The sequence below is a fragment of the Palaemon carinicauda genome, chromosome 21 (assembly GCF_036898095.1).
Source record: "Palaemon carinicauda isolate YSFRI2023 chromosome 21, ASM3689809v2, whole genome shotgun sequence".
Classification (NCBI taxonomy): Eukaryota; Metazoa; Arthropoda; class Malacostraca; order Decapoda; family Palaemonidae; genus Palaemon; species Palaemon carinicauda.
In genome coordinates, this window is record NC_090745.1 from 39,290,640 (window position 1) to 39,310,258 (window position 19,619).

A 19,619-nucleotide genomic window follows, 5' to 3' on the forward strand; every position below is an offset into this window, starting at 1 on the left:
TATAACAGGACCAAGATATTTGAAGTAGCAAAGCTCTCTATGTCTCCTTGGCCTATTTCACTATTAACTGCAATTCATCTCCCCCTGTCCACATATATCTTCTTTGTTCTGCTAATATTTAAGGCTCTACGTTTAAGTTCTTCTTTCCATCTTTCTAACTTGAGTTGGTCACCTTCTCGTGTTAGATCAGTCAGCATAATGTCATCGAAAAACATTGCACTTAACGGCATATCATCTCTAACTTCCGAGGTTATAACATTCATTACAATATAAAAAAACGTACCTTAAGCCTTGTCCACACTATCGACAATGCTCAACAGGCAAACAGTGATATCAGACCACAATGGTTTGCGAGAATGAGGGTTGACAACATCAGCAGTGGAAAAACCACAGGCAAGGATCTGGCAACACTATCCGTTGCCAGATCTGCTTGTGGTTTTCCCACTTCTGAGGTTATCCTTAATTCTCACTAACCCTTAATTACCAGATCCCTGTCTGTGGTTTTACCACATCTGGCGTCATTAACCCTCATCTCACTACACATTGTGGTTTGGTATCACTGTTAGCACGTCGAGCATGCTCGACAGTGGTGAAAGGGCATTAAACTTCTCTGCAGTTTTAACAGTGACCCTTCCCTTTGTAATTCAGGACCATTTGGCTATTTATCCACATCCCTGGCATTCTTACTTGGCGATACATCCTAGTTATTAAATCCTACAGAATATCTATTCCTTCTCCTAAACACTTCCACACTTCAGCTGGTATCCCATCAGGTCCCACGGCTTTTCCCTTAATCATTTTATCCAGGGCCTTCTTAACCTCTTCTCTACTGCTATCCTGGCCTATTTTTTCCATGAGGGTTTCCATCTCTTATTATTTATTCTGGGGTTCTCTTTATTAAGTAAATCTTCAAAGTACTACTTCCATCTAGCTATTATGATTTCCTCTTTTGATAGAACTCTTACATTTTTGTCCTTTATCTCTCTGATTTGTGTTAAATCCTTTGATGATGTATCTCTGCTTTTAGCTAAATTTAAAAAATATTCATCTTACGCAATATCTTTCTCCCTTCCTAAGCTTCCGAATATCAATTATATTTTAGTACACTTTCCCATACAGATCACAACCCACAAACGCGAGGATTCTTATCAGTTAGGTTTCCGAAGACACTGATGTATACAAAAAAAAAAAACAGACAGCACAAGACCTTTCACAAATATTTCCTAAGAATATCACGTAGGTTTCTGCAAGCTTAGCAAACAAAAATAGAACACCAACTCTGCTTACATAAATTCATATCAAACATGAGTAATATAGTTTTAAAACAAATATTCATATCGAAACCATAATATTTAACATGTTTTAAGGGATGATAACATTATATACATTGAAAATCTCGAAACAAAACTTTCTTAGTGACAATATAGGCGTAAGTTCATGTGAAAATAACCAACCCTTGTCTTTAAAAGTCTTAAAAGAAAAATGCATACCGTAAGTATCAAACCAGACTTTTTTTATATGGGCACCGGGAAGAGAAAAAAAAACACCCTTAAGATCAGATGGGAATTTCTTTTCATAGAATTTCCATGAAAAAACTCATATCCAAACCAGCAAAAATCTGGTTTTACATAAATACAAAAAATTATTGCTAACTACACGAGCCTTTTTCAGCGATTTTCAAGAAAACCTTACGTATCCAAACTACCGGCAATTGCTTTTCCGTACATTAAAAAAAGAATATTCATATGCTTGCTACAAAAAAAAAAAAAAAAAAAAAAAAAAAAAAAAAAAAAAAAAAAAAAAAAGATAAAAAAAAAGACATCTTATGTAACATTCAAGAAGAAAAATCATTTCCTAATTTGCAGAGGACTTTACAAAAAAAAATTAATTAAATTTCTATGAAAATGACTTGTATGACTTTCATGTGAAGCAAATCATATCTATTGTATACCATCAAAAAAAGGGAAAAATATTCTCATGATTTTAAGATAAAAACTACCAAACATTTTTGTACTTGGTAATAGAAGCAATCCTCTTAAGGCTACGTAAAAACAAGTCTTTCCCAATGAACTTCAAGAGAATATTCACATCGAAACGTATGCATGCAATTTTGCAGTAGTTCTACTATCATATTCAGACCAGAGCAACCAGTGACTTTTACCACAATATTAAAAATGTATTCATATCCTAACCCCAAAACGTAGCTTTCAAACAATCCTCTAAATATATTTATACCCTAACGACCGAAAAGTGGCTTACAGCACGACATTTGAAGAACATATTCAAATTCAAACCAATAAACAGTGAGTGAATAGAATATTTTCCAAAAAGATAAAAAATAACTCTCTCTCTCTCTCTCTCTCTCTCTCTCTCTCTCTCTCTCTCTCTCTCTCTCTCTCTCTCTCTCTCTCTCTCTCTCTCTCTCTCTCTCTCTCTGTTATGTTTTCCCAAGGAGTACAAGCCTCAAGCAAAATACACAATGTAAAAATAAAATTCTTATTGTTAAGGATTTTCAATTCCATTTATATTTAAGCCAGCAAGACCATTCAAGACTCCCATTGTGATTACATTTTCTGCATATAGTACGTATTCCTTAGCCTCTTGTAATTTCGCATATAGTAATTTCCTATAGCAGTCCAATTTCACGTGATTTGGTCGTCCTTGTTGAGGAGCATAAACTTGCATGAATCTTATTGTGTGTGCCAATCTTCAAAGAAAAACTGATAAGCCTATCATACTTATAACCTTTCTTCCTAGACAATTCATCTCTCAAGATAACTCCTGCTCGATGTATAGCTTCTCTCACACCTATTAACAATAACTGACAATCACCATTTATCACTTTTGTGCCTCTTCTAGTAACCGTTTTTCACATAATCCTAGAATGTCTATGCTCCTTTCCTTCATTATCACAATTTCTGTCTTCTTTTCTATAAGGATGCTGAGAATAATGGCACCGAATATTAATTTTCTTATGCATTCTGTGTCCATAGTCAATTCTATTCCTGGTCCTTCAGCATTCTCACCTCGGCCACTTCATTTTTCTTTCTTACTTTCTTTATTGGCCAAGTCCAAGCCCCATAGAGCATGACTGCTCTAACAACACTTCAATAAAACTTTCCTTCAATCCTCCTATCACAAAGTATCCCAAGTAACTTTCCTCAATTCATTCATTCTTCATCATCATCATCTCCCTCTAGGTCTATTGACGCAAAGGGCCTCGGTTAGATATCGCCACTCGTCTCTATCCTGAGGTTTTAATTAAATACTTCTCCATTCATCATCTCCTACTTCACGCTTTATAGTCCTCAGTCATGTAGGTTTGAGTCTTCGGACTCTTCTAGTGCCTTGTGGAGCCCAGCTGAACGTTTAGTGAACTTAGGGAGTGAGAAGAGCATGCCTAAACCATCTACATCTACCCCTCATCATGATCTCATCCCCATATGGCACTCGAGTAATCTCTCTTTTAGTTTCATTTCTAATTCTGTCCTGCCATTTAACTCCCAATATCCTTCTGAGGGCTTTGTTCTCAACTCTATTAAGCCTATTGGAGATTGTTTCATTGTCATACCATGACTCGTGTCCATAGAGTAACACCGATACTAATAAACTGATATATATTGTCTGATTTGCTTTTTTCAATCTTTCACTAAACTCTAATTCTAAAGACCCTGTATTAGATATCATACTTCCTAAATACTTAAAAGACTCTATTTAATTAATCCTTTCTCCATCCAATGCTATTTTATCTTCCATAGCATAATCCGTATTCATTATGTCTGTCTGTCTGTCTTCTACTTATCTTCAGCTCAACCTCATGTTATATTTCATGCATTCTGGTAAGCCAGCATTGCAAATCCTATGGTTTCTAATAAAAAGGACAGAATCATCAGCATACTCTAGGTCTGCTAAATTCCTATCACCAATCCATTCCAATCCTTCCCCCACCATCTCTGACTGTTCTACGCATTATAAAATGTAAGTGACAACACATTCCCTTTGAGTATTCTTCTGTTCACTGGAAATTCATTTGATAATACTCCACTAACCTTTACTTTGCACTTACTATGCTCATGAACAGACTTGATCAAATTTACATATTTAAGGGGAATTCCAAAACACAGGACTCTCCATAAAATTGGGCGGGGCACACAATAAATTTTTCATAGCCCTTGAATGACATGAAAAGTGGATTTCTAGAGTCCAATCATTGCTGTACATGTCTCAAAATGAAAATTTGGTCAGTGCAACTTCTACCTTTCCTAAATCCTGCTTGTTCATCTCTCAGCTTTTCATCAATCTTTCTCCCTAGTCTCCATAGACTGAGAATATTATATGTTTTACTAACAACTGCCGTAAGCCTTATGCCTCTGTAATTATTGCAATCAGTCAGGTCTCCTTTTTTTTCCATTTTCTCCAATACTCCCAACTCCCATACATCAGGTTTTCCCTCTTCATGCCACACTTTACAGAATAATCTTGTAATTACTCTGGGAGTAACTTCATTTTCGGCCGGTATCATGTCGGCAGTTATTCCATCGTATCCAGGGGCTTTCCATCTCTTCAGTGTTTTTCATTCAAGCACACTGAATTCTGTGACTGACTTCTTCATCATGATTTCCAGTTTTGCTCATAACAGGAACAAGATATTTGAAGAAGCAAGCTCTTTGTGTCTTCTTGGCCTATTTTCACTGTTCCCTGTCATTCCTCTCCACCTGTCCAAATATATTGTCTTTGTCCTGCTAATTTTCAAGTCTCTACTCTCAAATTCATCTTTCCATCTTTCTAGCTTAAATAGGACCCCTCTTGTTGGATCCGTCAACACAATGTCATCAACAAACATTGCACTCCAAGGCACCTCTTCTTTAACTTCTCATGTTATAACATCCATCACAATATCAAACATATACCTTAAGCCATGTCCACACTATCAGCATGCTCAACAGGCATACCAGACACATTAGGTAGTGAGAATAAGGGTTGAAAACATCAGGAGGAGGAAAACCACACACGGGGATCTGGCAACAATGTTTGTTGACAGATCCCTGACTGGGTTTTCCAGCTTCCTACATCATCTTTAATTCTCACTACATACTTCTTGGCAGTCGAGAGAATGAAAAGCGGGAAAAGTGTCGAGAGAATGAAAAGCAGGAAAACCAGAGGTAGGGATCTGGCAACACTTTGTTGCAAGATCCCTGCCTGAGGTTTTCCAGTTTCCAACATCATCAACCCTCATCTCACTACCTATTGTGGTCTGGTATCACCGTTTGACCAACGAGTATGCTCCATAGAGTGGACAAGGCATTAATCATTTCTGGATTTTACCAGTGTTCCTACTTGTGTGGTTGACTCTGCATACAAGACTTTCTTTATTCAGACTCCTTTCTCTGTCAAGCACCTCCACACTTCCTGCCTAGGTGTTCTATCATACATTTTTCCAAATCAATAAAAACCATGTGTAGTCCTTTCGGTTTCCCCCTGTACTTCTCTACTGTCTGCCTTAGTGCAAATATTTCATCAAATGTGCTCTTTCCTGGCATACAACCAAATTGTTCTTCAAAAATTGTGGTTTCCATTCCCAATCTTCCTTCTATAATCCTCTCATATCTTTATTGTATTTGATATTAGCTTAATTTCTCTGCAGTTCCCAAACTCCTGCACATCACCCTTTGCTTTGTAATTCTAGATTATTTGGCTATTTAACCACGTCTGGCATTCTTTCTTGGCGATACATCTTGGTTATCAAATCATACAGGATGTTTATGCCTTCCTCTCCTAAACACTTACACACTTCTGCTGGTATTCCAGTAGGTCCCACTGCTTCCCCCTTCTTCGTTTTATCCATTGCCTTAACCTCTTCTCTGCTGACATCTTGGACTATGCTTTCATGGGGATTTCCATATCTTCTTATTATTCTGGCATTCTCTTTATCTAGTAACTCTTCAAAGTACTTCTTCCATCTAGCTATTATGCTTTCCTCTTTTGATAAAACTTCCATTTTTTCCTTGATCTGTCTGATATGTGTTAGATTCTTAAGATTATTTATCTGTGCTCTTTGCTGACTTTAAAAAATATTCATCCAACTCGGTGACTTTCTCCCTCCCTAAGTTTCTGAATTTCAAGTAATTTTAGTACACTTCTCCGTAGAGAAAAAAAAACACAAACACGTGTGTAGAGTAGAATCTTACTTGCTAGGTTTCCGTAGACTTATGTATACAAAAAACATATATGGACCACACAAGATCTTTCACAAATGTTTCCCAAGAATTTAAGGTACACAAATCAAAAACCCTGTATCACCTAAGTTTCTGTAGGCCAGGGGTCGGCAACCCATGGCCGTGTCAGACTTGGCACGTGAAGTGCTTATCTATGGCACAGCGTTTGATTCAAAGGATCAAAGGAAAAACACTAAAAATTACTGAGAGAGAGAGAGAGAGAGAGAGAGAGAGAGAGAGAGAGAGAGAGAGAGAGAGAGAGAGAGAGAGAGAGAGATTGTGCTCATCAATTTCATCTTTATGGTTTATTTAATTTATAATTTAAAATATATCCATTCATCTCTCTTTATATCTATCAATCAATCTATCTATCTAATGTAACTCGGCCACTGTTGCTTTAACTAGTACATCTGTGTTCAGTGTGGACCTTGAAGAAAGAATGGCAAAACCAAGGGAGAAGACATACTGAAGGAATTCACTGACCATTTTGAGAACAGATTGGTAGACATAGGAAAAATTTTTTGCGATTACAACAAATTGGTAAGAAAAAACAATGGTTTTACTAAGATGGTTGGGGATAAAATTGGGCACCCCATTATGAAATTGCATTGCCTAGTTCATCAAAACAACTTTAGTCAAGATCTCAAGCTCTGATCTCAACAATGTGATTACTAATATTACAGAAGTAGTGAATTATTTGTTACACGCTCTCCTCGCAGGTAAAGATAGTTTCGAACTTTCCTTGAAGAACTAGACAGTACGTACAAAGATATACCCTGCATGCAGTTTTTATGTGGTTAAGCTGTCGGAAAGTATTGGAGAGATTTGTGACGAAATCAAAATTTTCCTATCAGAAAAAGACCAAGACTATCCTGAGCTGGAGGACAGAGATTGGATTGTGAAACTTATGTTTCTTTAAGACACCATCAAACATCTAATGCCCTCAGGTGCTTGGAAAACAGTGATGGATTTATTTGATATTTGGAATGCATTTATTGCAAAGCTTGCAGTTTATTAAAGATATATCAAAATTTATTCTTTCCGTTATTTCAAAAAACTTGAAGAACTTATCTACAATTCATGCTGTCAACACTACCGATATTTAGCTTTACAGGCAAGAATTGGTGTTAATGCACTATTTTTCTATTGCTTAACGTGAATGATGGAGAAACACAATTTTGACACGCACATATAGTTCTTTATTAGATCCATGACGTTAACATCGATGTGGTTATATTGTTAGGAGTTTATACATGTAGACTTGACGTATGTAGCATAACTTGAAGTGATGTGAAGTGACGTGATGTGATGTGGTTCAATTACTATGGATAAATGAAAAAGAAATCAACGTATAAATAATATGCTAATGTACACAAAATTATTAAGTTAAATAACTAAGACTGATAGAAACAATATGCAAAGCTTAATTAAGTAAATTATGCATGTATAACTGTTAATTACAAAAAGGTCATACACAAAATCAATATAATTAAGGCTTATCTAAAGGCATACGTTATGTAACATGTAGGTTTACAATTGGGAAAAGATGAATCCGTTATTCCAAAACAGTATATAATAGGCGTTTACTTACAATTGTGTTCCTATAACAAACGGTCCAAATATTCCTCAGTAAATACCAACTTTCGTTATATTCGTTCTGTATGAAATCACTTTTTAAACTGATAAGTTTTCTCATTTGTTTACAGGAAGACACAGTAGATTACCATAAAGTTCACGTGACGGAGAACTATGCGTAAATTAGCTAAAACAACCCAACACCAAGTAAACAATTCATATGGCCGAGCATAGACTCGAACCAGCAAACTACCACACAGCAAACCTAAACATTAACCATCGAGATAACTAGACAACAAACATTATTTACATTTAATCGTTGGGCATCAACATACTCGACCTCTAAATCATATGATTTACAAAAAATATAAGATGCACAACTAATATTTCATTTCATACTACAATACGTGAATAGAACATGAATAAAACAAGCTTAAGGAACGAACATTAAAACGATAAACACAACAAAATAAAAATGAGTTTGACAAACAGATATGAACTAGAAAATATATCAATGTCATATAGTGTCTCTGGATAATATCTATAACACTTGATCTTCTTTTGGAAGCAAGAGTACGAGCTTGCTCACTGGTCTGTGCAATTCAGAAGATTGGGTTCGAAGTTTGACGCTTCTCACAACGCCTCTGGAGTCTGGCAATACCTCTGTTACACGTGCTAGTGGCCAATGAAGTCTTGGCGTGTTCTCGTCTTTCAGGAGCACGATGTCACCTTCCCGTGTATTTCGTTGTTGTTTGTTCCATTTGGGGCGTTGCTGCAGGCTGACTATGTACTCCCTTTTCCATCTGCTCCAGAACAAGTCCGACAAATATTGTACTCTACGCCACCTTTTTCTGGAGTACACATATTCTGGTTGCGAAGGTCCTGGTATTAACCTCTTGGGTGACTTCATATGGAGGATTTGACTCGGACTTAGTGGTTCCATGTCGTTAGGATCATCAGAACAGGTCGTGATCGGTCTTGAGTTCACAATATATTCTACCTCGCAGAGTAGCGTGCGGAATGATTCGTCATCGAGGCGAGTCCCATGGTCGAAGAATAGCGCAGATAGAACTTTCCGAATGGTACGGATCTGGCGCTCCCATACGCCGCCCATGTGCGATGCCATAGGTGGGTTGAGTTTCCAGTCGATATTCATGTACAGTAGTTTGTTTTGGATTTTGTTTTGGTTCAGATCTGACCAAGCCTTGTTCAGCTCATTCCGGGTTCCGATGAAGTTGGTCCCGTTGTCGCATCGGATTTCTTGTACCGTACCTCTACGGGCTATGAAGCGTTGCAGGCAGTGAATAAAGGAATCCGTTTCGAGACTGTTAGCAGCTTCCAGATGAATGGAGCGACTGACAAGACAGGTGAATATGACGCCGTAACGTTTGAGCTCCTTGCGGCCCTCTTTTATAATGAACGGCCCGAAAAAGTCTACGCCTGTGAATGTAAATGGTGGAGCTGGCTCGAGACGATCTTGAGGTAAGTCGGACATTTTTTGCTCTTGGCATGGCTTTCTCATTTTTCTGCACGTTATGCATTTGTGGAGTTGACGTCGGACAGCAGAGTTGATTGAAACAATCCAAAAGCGTTCTCTAATTGCTGCAATGGTGTGATTTCTACCCGCATGGCCAAGTTTCTCATGAGCATCTCGTACGATTAGAGTGGTGACGTGCGAATGTTGTGGCAGTAGCATAGGATGTTTCACATCGGAGTCCATTGCGGCTTTCGAGAGGCGTCCTCCCACTCGCAGAGTTCCGTCGATGAGCACTGGGTCGAGACGGAATATCATACTTGTTTTTGGTAGCGAGTGTTCTCTCTTGTCTTCTTTCGTGGTTGTTTTCTTGAGTTTCTCGACCTCGTTTGCAAAGGTGATCTTTTGTATAAAGCAAACGATTGCCTTTTCAGCCTTTTGCATGATCTGTGTGGTCCTGAAATTTATAGTTTGTTCTTTGTTTTGTAAGAAAGCCAAAAATGCTATGAATACTGCTACTGCTCTCTTCAGTCTCTCCCACCTGGAGAAATATGTGATTAAAGTCATAAATGGTGATCCTTCTTCTGATGTAGTTGTAGTAACTAAAGACATTAAGTCTTCTTCTCTAACCTGCGGTTCGCTGCTGGGGTGCATCTTTGCAGGGCATTCTGAAGCCGGCATATTCAAGAAATCCGGACCTTCCAGCCAACGAGTCATGTCTGACGATATCACAGAACTTACTCCACGTGATGCAATGTCTGCTGGGTTCAAATCGGTGCTAACGTACTTCCACTGGTTAGCGCTGCTGAAGTCTCTTATTTGACGGACTCTGTTGGCCACAAACACTGGAAAACGCTTTCTCTCAGCTCTGATGTAATAAAGGACTGTCGTTGAATCTGTGTAATAGCAGATTTCGTTGAGATGGAGATCAAGCTCAAGGGTCATTTTCTGTCCTAAATTTACAGCTACAGCAGCCGCTGTGAGTTCAAGCCGTGGGATAGATGTTGCTTTCAATGGAACAACCCTTGCTTTTCCGATGAGAAATGAAGTTTTCGAACATCCACCCTCGTTTGAGGTTAAGTATGCAACAGCGCCATACCCAGATGTACTGGCATCTGAGAAAACGTGCATCTGAAAAGTCGTATCTTTTGCCTGCTGTGGTAACTTCAGACATCTCGGGATTGTTATCTTCTGAAGGTTCGGGACTTAACTAATCCATTGTTTGAAACGTCGCTGGTAATCATCAGGCACTTCGTCATCCCAAGCGAGATTGGTTTCTTTGCAGAGGTCTTGCAGTATTTGCTTTGCCAGCAGCACAAATGGAGCAGCAAAACCAAGGGGGTCATAGATGGATGATACTATGGAGAGTATGCCTCTTCTTGTCAGTGGTTTGTCTGGCAACAACACTGAGAAGCCAAATGTGTCTGTTTCGACGACCCAAAGTATTCCGAGGGCGTGCTCGGTAGGCAGAGGGTCATAATTGAAGTCTCTTGTCTTTAACTCTTTTGATCGATCGTCAGCTGGGATTGTGTTTAGGACAGAGATGTCATTACTAGTAAATTTACACAGTCTGAATCCACAGCTCCGGCAGGCGGCAGTCAGTTCCGCAATCAGAGAACTGGCTTCGGTGGCACTGGGTACAGACTTTAGACAGTCATCGACGTAAAAGTTCCGTTTAATTGTATGGGCGACTTCTGAACTTAAGTTGCTTCCTTCATCTGCGACACGTCTAAGTGCGTAGTTGGCGATACTTGGTGAGCTCACTGCGCCGAACAGGTGTACCTTCATCCAGTACTCTTCGAGTTCTTTTGATATGTCACCGTTTGGCCACCAGAGGAATCTGAGATGGTTGTATTGGTGTTTGGGTACTTTCACTTGGTAGAACATAGACTCCACGTCACAAGTGAAGGCTACCGGGTGTTCTCTGAATCTGGTTAGAACACCTATCAGAGAATTGGTGAGATCAGGCCCTTGCAGCAACTGATCGCTTAAGGATATTCCATTGAATTTTGCACTACAGTCAAACACCACTCTAATTTTATCTGGTTTTCTTTGATTGTACACTCCATGATGGGGCAGGTACCACACATGTCCAGATTTGGCTGTGAGCAGGGAGTCTGGGATACGTTCAGCATAGTCATTCTCGAGTATTTTGTCAATGAAGTTGACATAGTCGGAGTGGTACTTGGGATCCTTTTGCATTTTCTTCTTTTGATAGAGTGCTCGTTTGATTGCAAGGATCTTATTATTTGGCACCATTAAGTTCTGATTCCTGAAAGGGAGAGGGATCTCAAAGTGACTGTCTTTAAACACGACATTGCTTTCAGCCTTCTTCAGGAATGTAGTGTCCTCTGGAGACAATCCTTTCTCTCCAGGATACCTTGCTACCCGGCTATCAATAAAGTCACTTTCCAGAATATTCAGTATTCTGTTTGGGGAGAGAATTTCAGTAGCCTGCTCAATGTCCTCGGTCACAATGCGATTACTGTTTACTCGATGTGTAGACGTTACGCTGTTGTCTTCTACCGGGGAGCTGACTGTCCATCCGTGACGATACTGCAGAGCGAATGGGCCTTTGCCGTCTGTTGATATGATTTTCAGAGGCTCCATTGCTAGTGGGCAATTACTGCCAATCAGTAGACCGATGTCTATTTCTGGCATTATTTCGGGAATCGATTTTGCCACGTCGTGAAGATATGGCCAGCGTCGTAACAGTTCTGGACGGGGTATTTGATCATGGCTCACTGGAATTTCTTGTCTGGAATACGTTTTTGGAAGCAGTATACCATTCTGGCCGTTTATATCACTGACGATGAGATCCTGGACAAGGTAGCTTTTGACTATGCTTTCCCCACGCATAGTTTTCAGACGCAGATTTGTTTGAACACCGGAAGCTTGCAAGTCATCTTTCAGTTCTTCTGATAGGAAGCACCCTGTGCTTCCTGGGTCATAGAGGGCGTAGGTGAGAACTTCTCTGTTGGTTCCCCTCTGCTTTAAACGAACAGGTATTATTGCTTGAAGAACCATGGAGGAGTCATGAGAAATAACGTTGCTGGTAGCGGTATCTGGAGGGTTTTGGCTGGATTCCTCTGTAAGGTTTTGAGAATATGAAGATCTGTCAGAGTAGTCCGACCTCCAAGGTAGTTTGAAGCCATCTATATGCATGGCCGTAGGATGACCTTTGCCACATTTTTGACATTTTCGCTTGTTCATGCACCCCTTCGATGTATGATTCAGACCATAGCAACTGAAGCATCTACGCTGCTCTATAATAAACTTTCTTTTCTCTTCGATAGATTTCTGCCTGAAATCTGCACAGTTATCCAGATCGTGATTTTTGCTGCAGTAAAAACAGGAGGGCGACCTAAAACCACGAGTTCTACTTTGGCTCTCATGATTAACTTGCATAACAAATGCAGATTCTGTTGGTTTCCCTTTTGATGGTTTACTAGAATTCAGTTCTCTATGCATTGCTTCTTTGCCGAACACTGGGTCATTGACACACTCTGCTGCGTTAATAACAAACTGGACAATGTCACCAAAGCACGAAGACCTGTTCTCAAGGAGTCTGCGGTTTGTGGCTTTTTCGCGCCATTTATTCTGGAGATAACTTGGCAATTTCTGGACTACCACCTGCAGGTTCGGTGCATGATCAAGAACAGCCAGGTGAGTAAGTGTTTGCATGGCGCTGAAGCATTTTAGCAAGTAATGCGAATATCTTTTCAGACATTTCCCTTCGTCTGGTTTTATCGGCTTCCACTCGTTTAGTTGTTTCAAGTATGCCAGGGATACTTTATAAGGATCACCATACTCTTGTTGTAGCAACTGTCTTGCCCGACTATATCCTTGGTCTGCCTGCATGTATATACAGCTGCTGATTAGGTCCTTAGGTTCACCGTCTGTATGCTGTAGAAGGTAGTAAAGTCTGTCGCTGCTGCTGGCTGTTCTAGAGGAGATCCTGGTGTCAAACGCCAGTATGAAGTCACTGTATTCCAGAAGATCACCGGTAAACTTGGGAACTTGCGGTGCAGGCAAAGCTAGAGCTGTGGCGATACCACTAATCTGCTGCTGTATGGTGTTAACTGGAGGTGAATTAGGCAGTGGATAGGGTGCACCAAAGTTACTGTTCACAGGTATATTTACAGGCGGATACGTATACTGTTCTAGATTTGGAAACGTTGATGACTTGGCATTCGAAGCGTTGACTGGAGTTGCAAGAGTGTTAGTAACAGTCTCTGAAGAATTTCTGGGAACAAATTCTTGTGCAGTGCTGGGATTTAGACTGGGTAAGCTGGCACTATTTTCCTGGGTGACAGGGAGTATAACCTGGTTAGCCATATTGCCACCCCTAGCCGTGTTAGCACCTTCACTCGCACAAATTCCAGGGGCAGCTACACTAGGTCCAGCAACCATAACATTCACGTCTTGATGGTTGGCTCGTTGCACAATAATGCTGGTATGTGTCTCATTGTCTTTGTTACCAACATTGTCGTCACCAATGTCATTTTCGGTTTCTGCAAAAACACGTGCTTTTGCTCGAGTCTTGGCTATTTCGATATCCAATAGAATCTCTTCTGTCTTTGCCTCCTGTTCCTTTTTCTTTGTCACGAGTTCTTTTTCGGCAAGCAACTCGGCGAGACGTGCTTTGGCTCGCACCTTTTCGGACGTAGCCGATTTGCCAGAAGGAAGGGAAGAAGGCCGTTTGGAAGAACGTTTTGAACCAGATCGGCTTAAAAGACTCTCCAGGTCTTCTAGAAGTCGTTTTTCGTTTATAGCTATCCATACACCAGTATGGTTTCGGAATTGCAGAATGCTAATTTCCTTTGTCTCATATCTGGACAATTCCTGGTCCTCCTCCAATTCGTCCGAGATGTTATCCATGACACAATTGAAGTTTTCTTTGTACTTATCGAAAGCTTCGTTATATTCTTCTAGACACATTTTCACCAAGTGCAGGTTGTCCGGATTTGACATGAGGCCTATGAGTTCATTGCGTTTTTTTGTTACGTTGCCAAGTGATGTTCTCAATTTATTTTTTAATGTTCGAATATCAACTGTCGTACCCGAGTTTTCGTCGGGAGCACTATTCTGAACGGTCTCATCAGACGACGCCATCTTGTCTGTAGTTGTTTATAACGGGCAGTAATTCCACTTCTTAAGACTCACGTATAAGAGTTATTATAGAATTTCAGCGTGAGTCGTTGATGGTAGTTTAACAATTTAATTGAACGATGTTAATGCACTATTTTTCTATTGCTTAACGTGAATGATGGAGAAACACAATTTTGACACGCACATATAGTTCTTTATTAGATCCATGACGTTAACATCGATGTGGTTATATTGTTAGGAGTTTATACATGTAGACTTGACGTATGTAGCATAACTTGAAGTGATGTGAAGTGACGTGATGTGATGTGGTTCAATTACTATGTATAAATGAAAAAGAAATCAACGTATAAATAATATGCTAATGTACACAAAATTATTAAGTTAAATAACTAAGACTGATAGAAACAATATGCAAAGCTTAATTAAGTAAATTATGCATGTATAACTGTTAATTACAAAAAGGTCATACACAAAATCAATATAATTAAGGCTTATCTAAAGGCATACGTTATGTAACATGTAGGTTTACAATTGGGAAAAGATGAATCCGTTATTCCAAAACAGTATATAATAGGCGTTTACTTACAATTGTGTTCCTATAACAAACGGTCCAAATATTCCTCAGTAAATACCAACTTTCGTTATATTCGTTCTGTATGAAATCACTTTTTAAACTGATAAGTTTTCTCATTTGTTTACAGGAAGACACAGTAGATTACCATAAAGTTCACGTGACGGAGAACTATGCGTAAATTAGCTAAAACAACCCAACACCAAGTAAACAATTCATATGGCCGAGCATAGACTCGAACCAGCAAACTACCACACAGCAAACCTAAACATTAACCATCGCGATAACTAGACAACAAACATTATTTACATTTAATCGTTGGGCATCAACAATTGGAGCGAGTTCTTAATCTGATTTCAAGACCTTCAACACATGGGTCCATTGTTTTCATTTTTAATCAGACCAGACACCTTTAAATACAGTGACTTGGATGCGACTCTCTTTGAGTGAATGGAAACTGAGGAGTTGGAAATGCATTTAATTGATATTTAGGCCTCATTGTTGTGGTAAGCTAACTTTAAATATCGTCGAGAAATACAGGAAACTAGTAAAAAAAATATACTGCAGCCTCCATTTTAAGGTCCTGGGCATCACTGCTTGATAAATTCAATTGCATGAAGAATGTAACTTTTGCACTACCATCAGCATCTGGATCCCCATAGCAACGTGAGCAGATATTTTCACATATGGAGCACATCCTCAGTCTCAGAAGGCTTACAACGGATCACTTTGAGGGTTGTGTGAAACTCAAGGTGTCCAAATATTCACCTGAAATTTCAACTGTAGCCTTTGGGAATTAAGGATAAGGATCGCTTTGATATGATGAGGTATAAACTTAAAGTATAAGAAGTTTTTGTTACAAAGAACACTAGATGCAACAAAATTGTTACATTTAATAAGTTATTTATGTTCAGAAAAAGACATTATAATTAAAATAGTCACGACATGCTGTATAATTATAATTTTAATTTTCCTATATAGTGTTAAAAATACCAACTGGCACGCACGGTACTACAAAAAATGGTATGGATTATTAATTGGCACAGTATGTTCAAAAGGTTACCGACCCCTGCTGTAGGCTAAGCATACATAAACAGAACACAAACCACTGCCTTCATGAACACCAACGCTTACATAAACTAATATCCAACATGAGTAACATAGTTTCGAAATAAATATTCATATCAAAACCAAAATATTTGACATGTTTTCCAACACTATAATATCATAAGAACTGAAAATACCAAGAAAAAAAACTTAGTAATATTAAAGATATATATTCATGTAAAAATAATCAAAACTTGCCTTTAAAATCTTAAAAGAAAGACGAGTGGCAAAAGTTATACCAGACTTTTTAGAAAGGCAAAGAAAAGAACATCTTAAATAGAGATAATCAGATGGGATTTTCTTTTTAGGCATTACCGTGAAAAAGCTAATATACAAACCAGCAAAACTATGGTTTTACATAAATTACAAACTATATAGAGACTTTTCTTCAGGTTGTTTCAAGAACATCACCCATACCAGAAATTGCTTTTCCATGTATTAGAAAATATTCATATGCATGCTGTCAAGCAAAACATCTTATATGACTTTCAAGAAGAAAAATCGTCACCTAATTTGCATAGGCCTTTACGAAATAAGCACTTAGATTCCTATAAAACAATAATTCAATTTTACCAAACTTGACTTGTATGACTTTTAGGGGGGAAAATCATATCTATTTTATATTACCAAAAGAAAATATTTTCATGATTTTAAGATGACAAAAACTACCGATCATTTACGTATATGGTAATAGAGGCAATACTTAAGTGGATACGTTAAAAAAAGTCCTTCCCCAGGATCTTCAAGAGAATATTCCCATCGAAACGTATGCAGGCAATTACACAGTGGTTCTATTATCATATGTAGACCAGAGCAACTGGTGACTTTCACCACAACATTAAAAAGATATTCATATTAATCCCAAGCCACTTTCAAGAGATCCTCTAAATACATTTATATCCTAACGACCAAAAGGTGGCGTTCAACACGATATTTAAAGAACATTCAAATTGAAACCACTAATGAGTGAGCAAGAAAAATATTTCCCCCAGCAAAGAGTTTTCAAATAATATTCTCTCTCTCTCTCTCTCTCTCTCTCTCTCTCTCTCTCTCTCTCTCTCTCTCTCTCTCTCTCTCTCTCTCTCTCTCTCTCTCGTTACGTTTTCCTAATGCTTTAAAGTAAAAGTATCAAGCAAAAAAAACACTATGCAAAAAGGCTTCGTATTTGTTAGGATTTTCTAAGCTTTCTTGTAAAAAATACAAGTACACAAACAACACAGACCTTTCATTCAGGTTTCCCTCTGTTTCAATGTACACACAACCAACTTCATAACACACAGGATTCTGTAGGTTTTGAGGTAAATTAAAACCCAACGCACAAAAATGCCTTGTATTCCCCCATGTTCCCTTACACTCTGCTCTGAAGTACAAATAAAATATCTAAACAACCAATCACAACTTTATGCTCATTTTTAATATACCTTCTACTTTTTCATTGCTATAATTACATTAGGGGTTAGGTTGCCTGATACTTCCTCTCCAATGCCTTCAATTATTGGCATTCTCTACAACAAAAACTCTTCTCACCACACCATCCTTCACCTTACCCTCCCATCTAATTCTCTTCCAAGCTTTCATGCAACAAAATTCCAATAACTCACCCTAGCATTCTTATGTTTGTTCCCTCAAGCTTTGCTTTCTATTTACGTCTTAAGAGACGACATTTCCCATCCACGATTTCACACTGATCTTATCAATGTGCTATAGATCTTGATTTTTAGATTGATTCGCATTTTCTTATCATATACCACTCCTGCTACCTCCGTAAACTTCAAGGCTGTTTTTATCCTTTTATCAACTTCAGCTTTAAATCATCTCTCCTGATTTACTGTAGGCCAAAAGTAACCACATTGCTCCACCTGTTTTATAAGAGCCTCTACTTTCACTCAACCCTTTTCTGTATTTCTCAATCATTTTCAGCTGTAATCACCAAATAATTTGTATAATGCAACTCCCACAATTCTTCATTTTTTATTTCTTCACCTAACACATCCATGGCCACCACAAGTAAAAACAGGCATAATACTGATCCATGATGTAAATCAACGATAAATTCAAAGGTGTCTGTTTCAAACAGATATTGCTACTTATGCCCTTGATCTTCTGCACATTATCTTTACCATTCTAATCAATTTCTCCAATACTTTCCCCTTCATCAAGCACCAAAATATCACTTTTCTTTGTATTCTGATCATTGGCCTTCTCTCTAGATCTACAAAAACACAGAAAAGTTTCCGGTTTCCCTGTAGCTTATTTCCTTGTACCTGATTACTATAAGATGCCATCCACAATACCTTTTTTCCTCATGAATCCATACTCCTGATTCCAAATCATTACAACCTCTCTCTATCTCATCTAATATCCACTTAAAAACTTTCAAACTATACTCTGTTAGTTTAACTCCTTTGTATTTACCACATTCCATGACATTACCTTTCTGCTTAAATACCGATACCATTACTCTCCTCTACCAGCCTTTAGACTTTATTTCCTGTTCCTAATTCAATAAACCCATTTTCTGGGATATTGTTCAATCTACAGGGTCTTATGGCAAAACTGTGAAGATTGGATGCCCTTCTGTACCTTATTGCTGTTTTATAGAGAAGTGTTCTTGCCCCTAGCAAATCAGTTTTTAAGTTTTCGCAAATGTTCTCCAAGGGCTTTGTTTTGAGCACCTTTCTTTCATCTTATCTCTATTAGGTGTCTTAAGGCTCTGCTGCTCTTCTATTTTAGTTTTCATACATTTTTTCAAACGTTTTGTCTTGTTTCCAACACATTCCACCAAGCTATTGTTTCTTTTGTCTACTTCCATCTATTTTAGATTGCAGGACATCAGTGGCAACTCCCTGAATTCCTCTTATCATTGGCATCCACTTCATATTGGAATCATCGACTTCTTTTTTGTGGATACCTATAATTGATTTCATTTCTGTATCTTTCTCTGCATTCTTAATTTTGCAGTTTTGCAAGACAGAATGGGGGTTCTAATTTGACCTCTGATGGGTTAGGATTTATCAAGTTTTAATTTTATCGGCAACAGTCCATAGTAGGAGTAAATTAACACAGGCGGAACACTCGTTACGACCGTTAATAGATTTTTGTTGTTATTTATTGCCTAGGATATCATAAATTTGTCTGTATATTGACCTCTTTCTGTACGCCAACGATACCATTTCCACTTTTGGCTTTCCTGTTTATAGAAAATTGAAAAAACATTTATCGACATATCGTTTTGGATGTAGGAATTTATAATACTTTTTTACTTCTATTTCTATTACCAATGTTTTGAAAAGCCTCCAATGCATTTTAAGTCCAGTTCTGTTTAAGCCAAAAAGACCTTTCAAGTTTTCCAGTGTGATTACCTTATCTGCATATGGTACAGATTTCTTTGCCTCATGTATTTTCGTATATAGTAACTTCTTATAGCAAACAAATTTCACGTGTTTTGGTCGTCCTTGTTGAGGGGCATAAACTTGTATGAACCTTACTTTACAGGTGCCAATCTTAAAGGAAATATGGATAATCATATAATACTTATAACTAGTGTGACCTCTCTTGCCTGAAT

General features: G+C 38.3%; 2 protein-coding genes across 2 annotated transcripts; both read right to left on the bottom strand.

The window, feature by feature from the left end:
* Positions 1 to 714: 714 nt before the first annotated feature.
* On the bottom strand, positions 715 to 10,395 carry LOC137614845 (uncharacterized). The gene is made up of 2 exons (XM_068344505.1): positions 9,585 to 10,395; positions 715 to 842 (listed from the first exon to the last, which is right to left on the bottom strand). Exons 1-2 carry the CDS (start codon positions 10,393 to 10,395, stop codon positions 715 to 717), a joined length of 939 nt encoding a protein of 312 aa, XP_068200606.1.
* Positions 10,396 to 10,470: 75 nt separating this feature from the next.
* LOC137614846 (uncharacterized) lies at positions 10,471 to 12,429 on the bottom strand. The gene has a single exon (XM_068344506.1). It carries the CDS (start codon positions 12,427 to 12,429, stop codon positions 10,471 to 10,473), a length of 1,959 nt encoding a protein of 652 aa, XP_068200607.1.
* Positions 12,430 to 19,619: the final 7,190 nt, after the last annotated feature.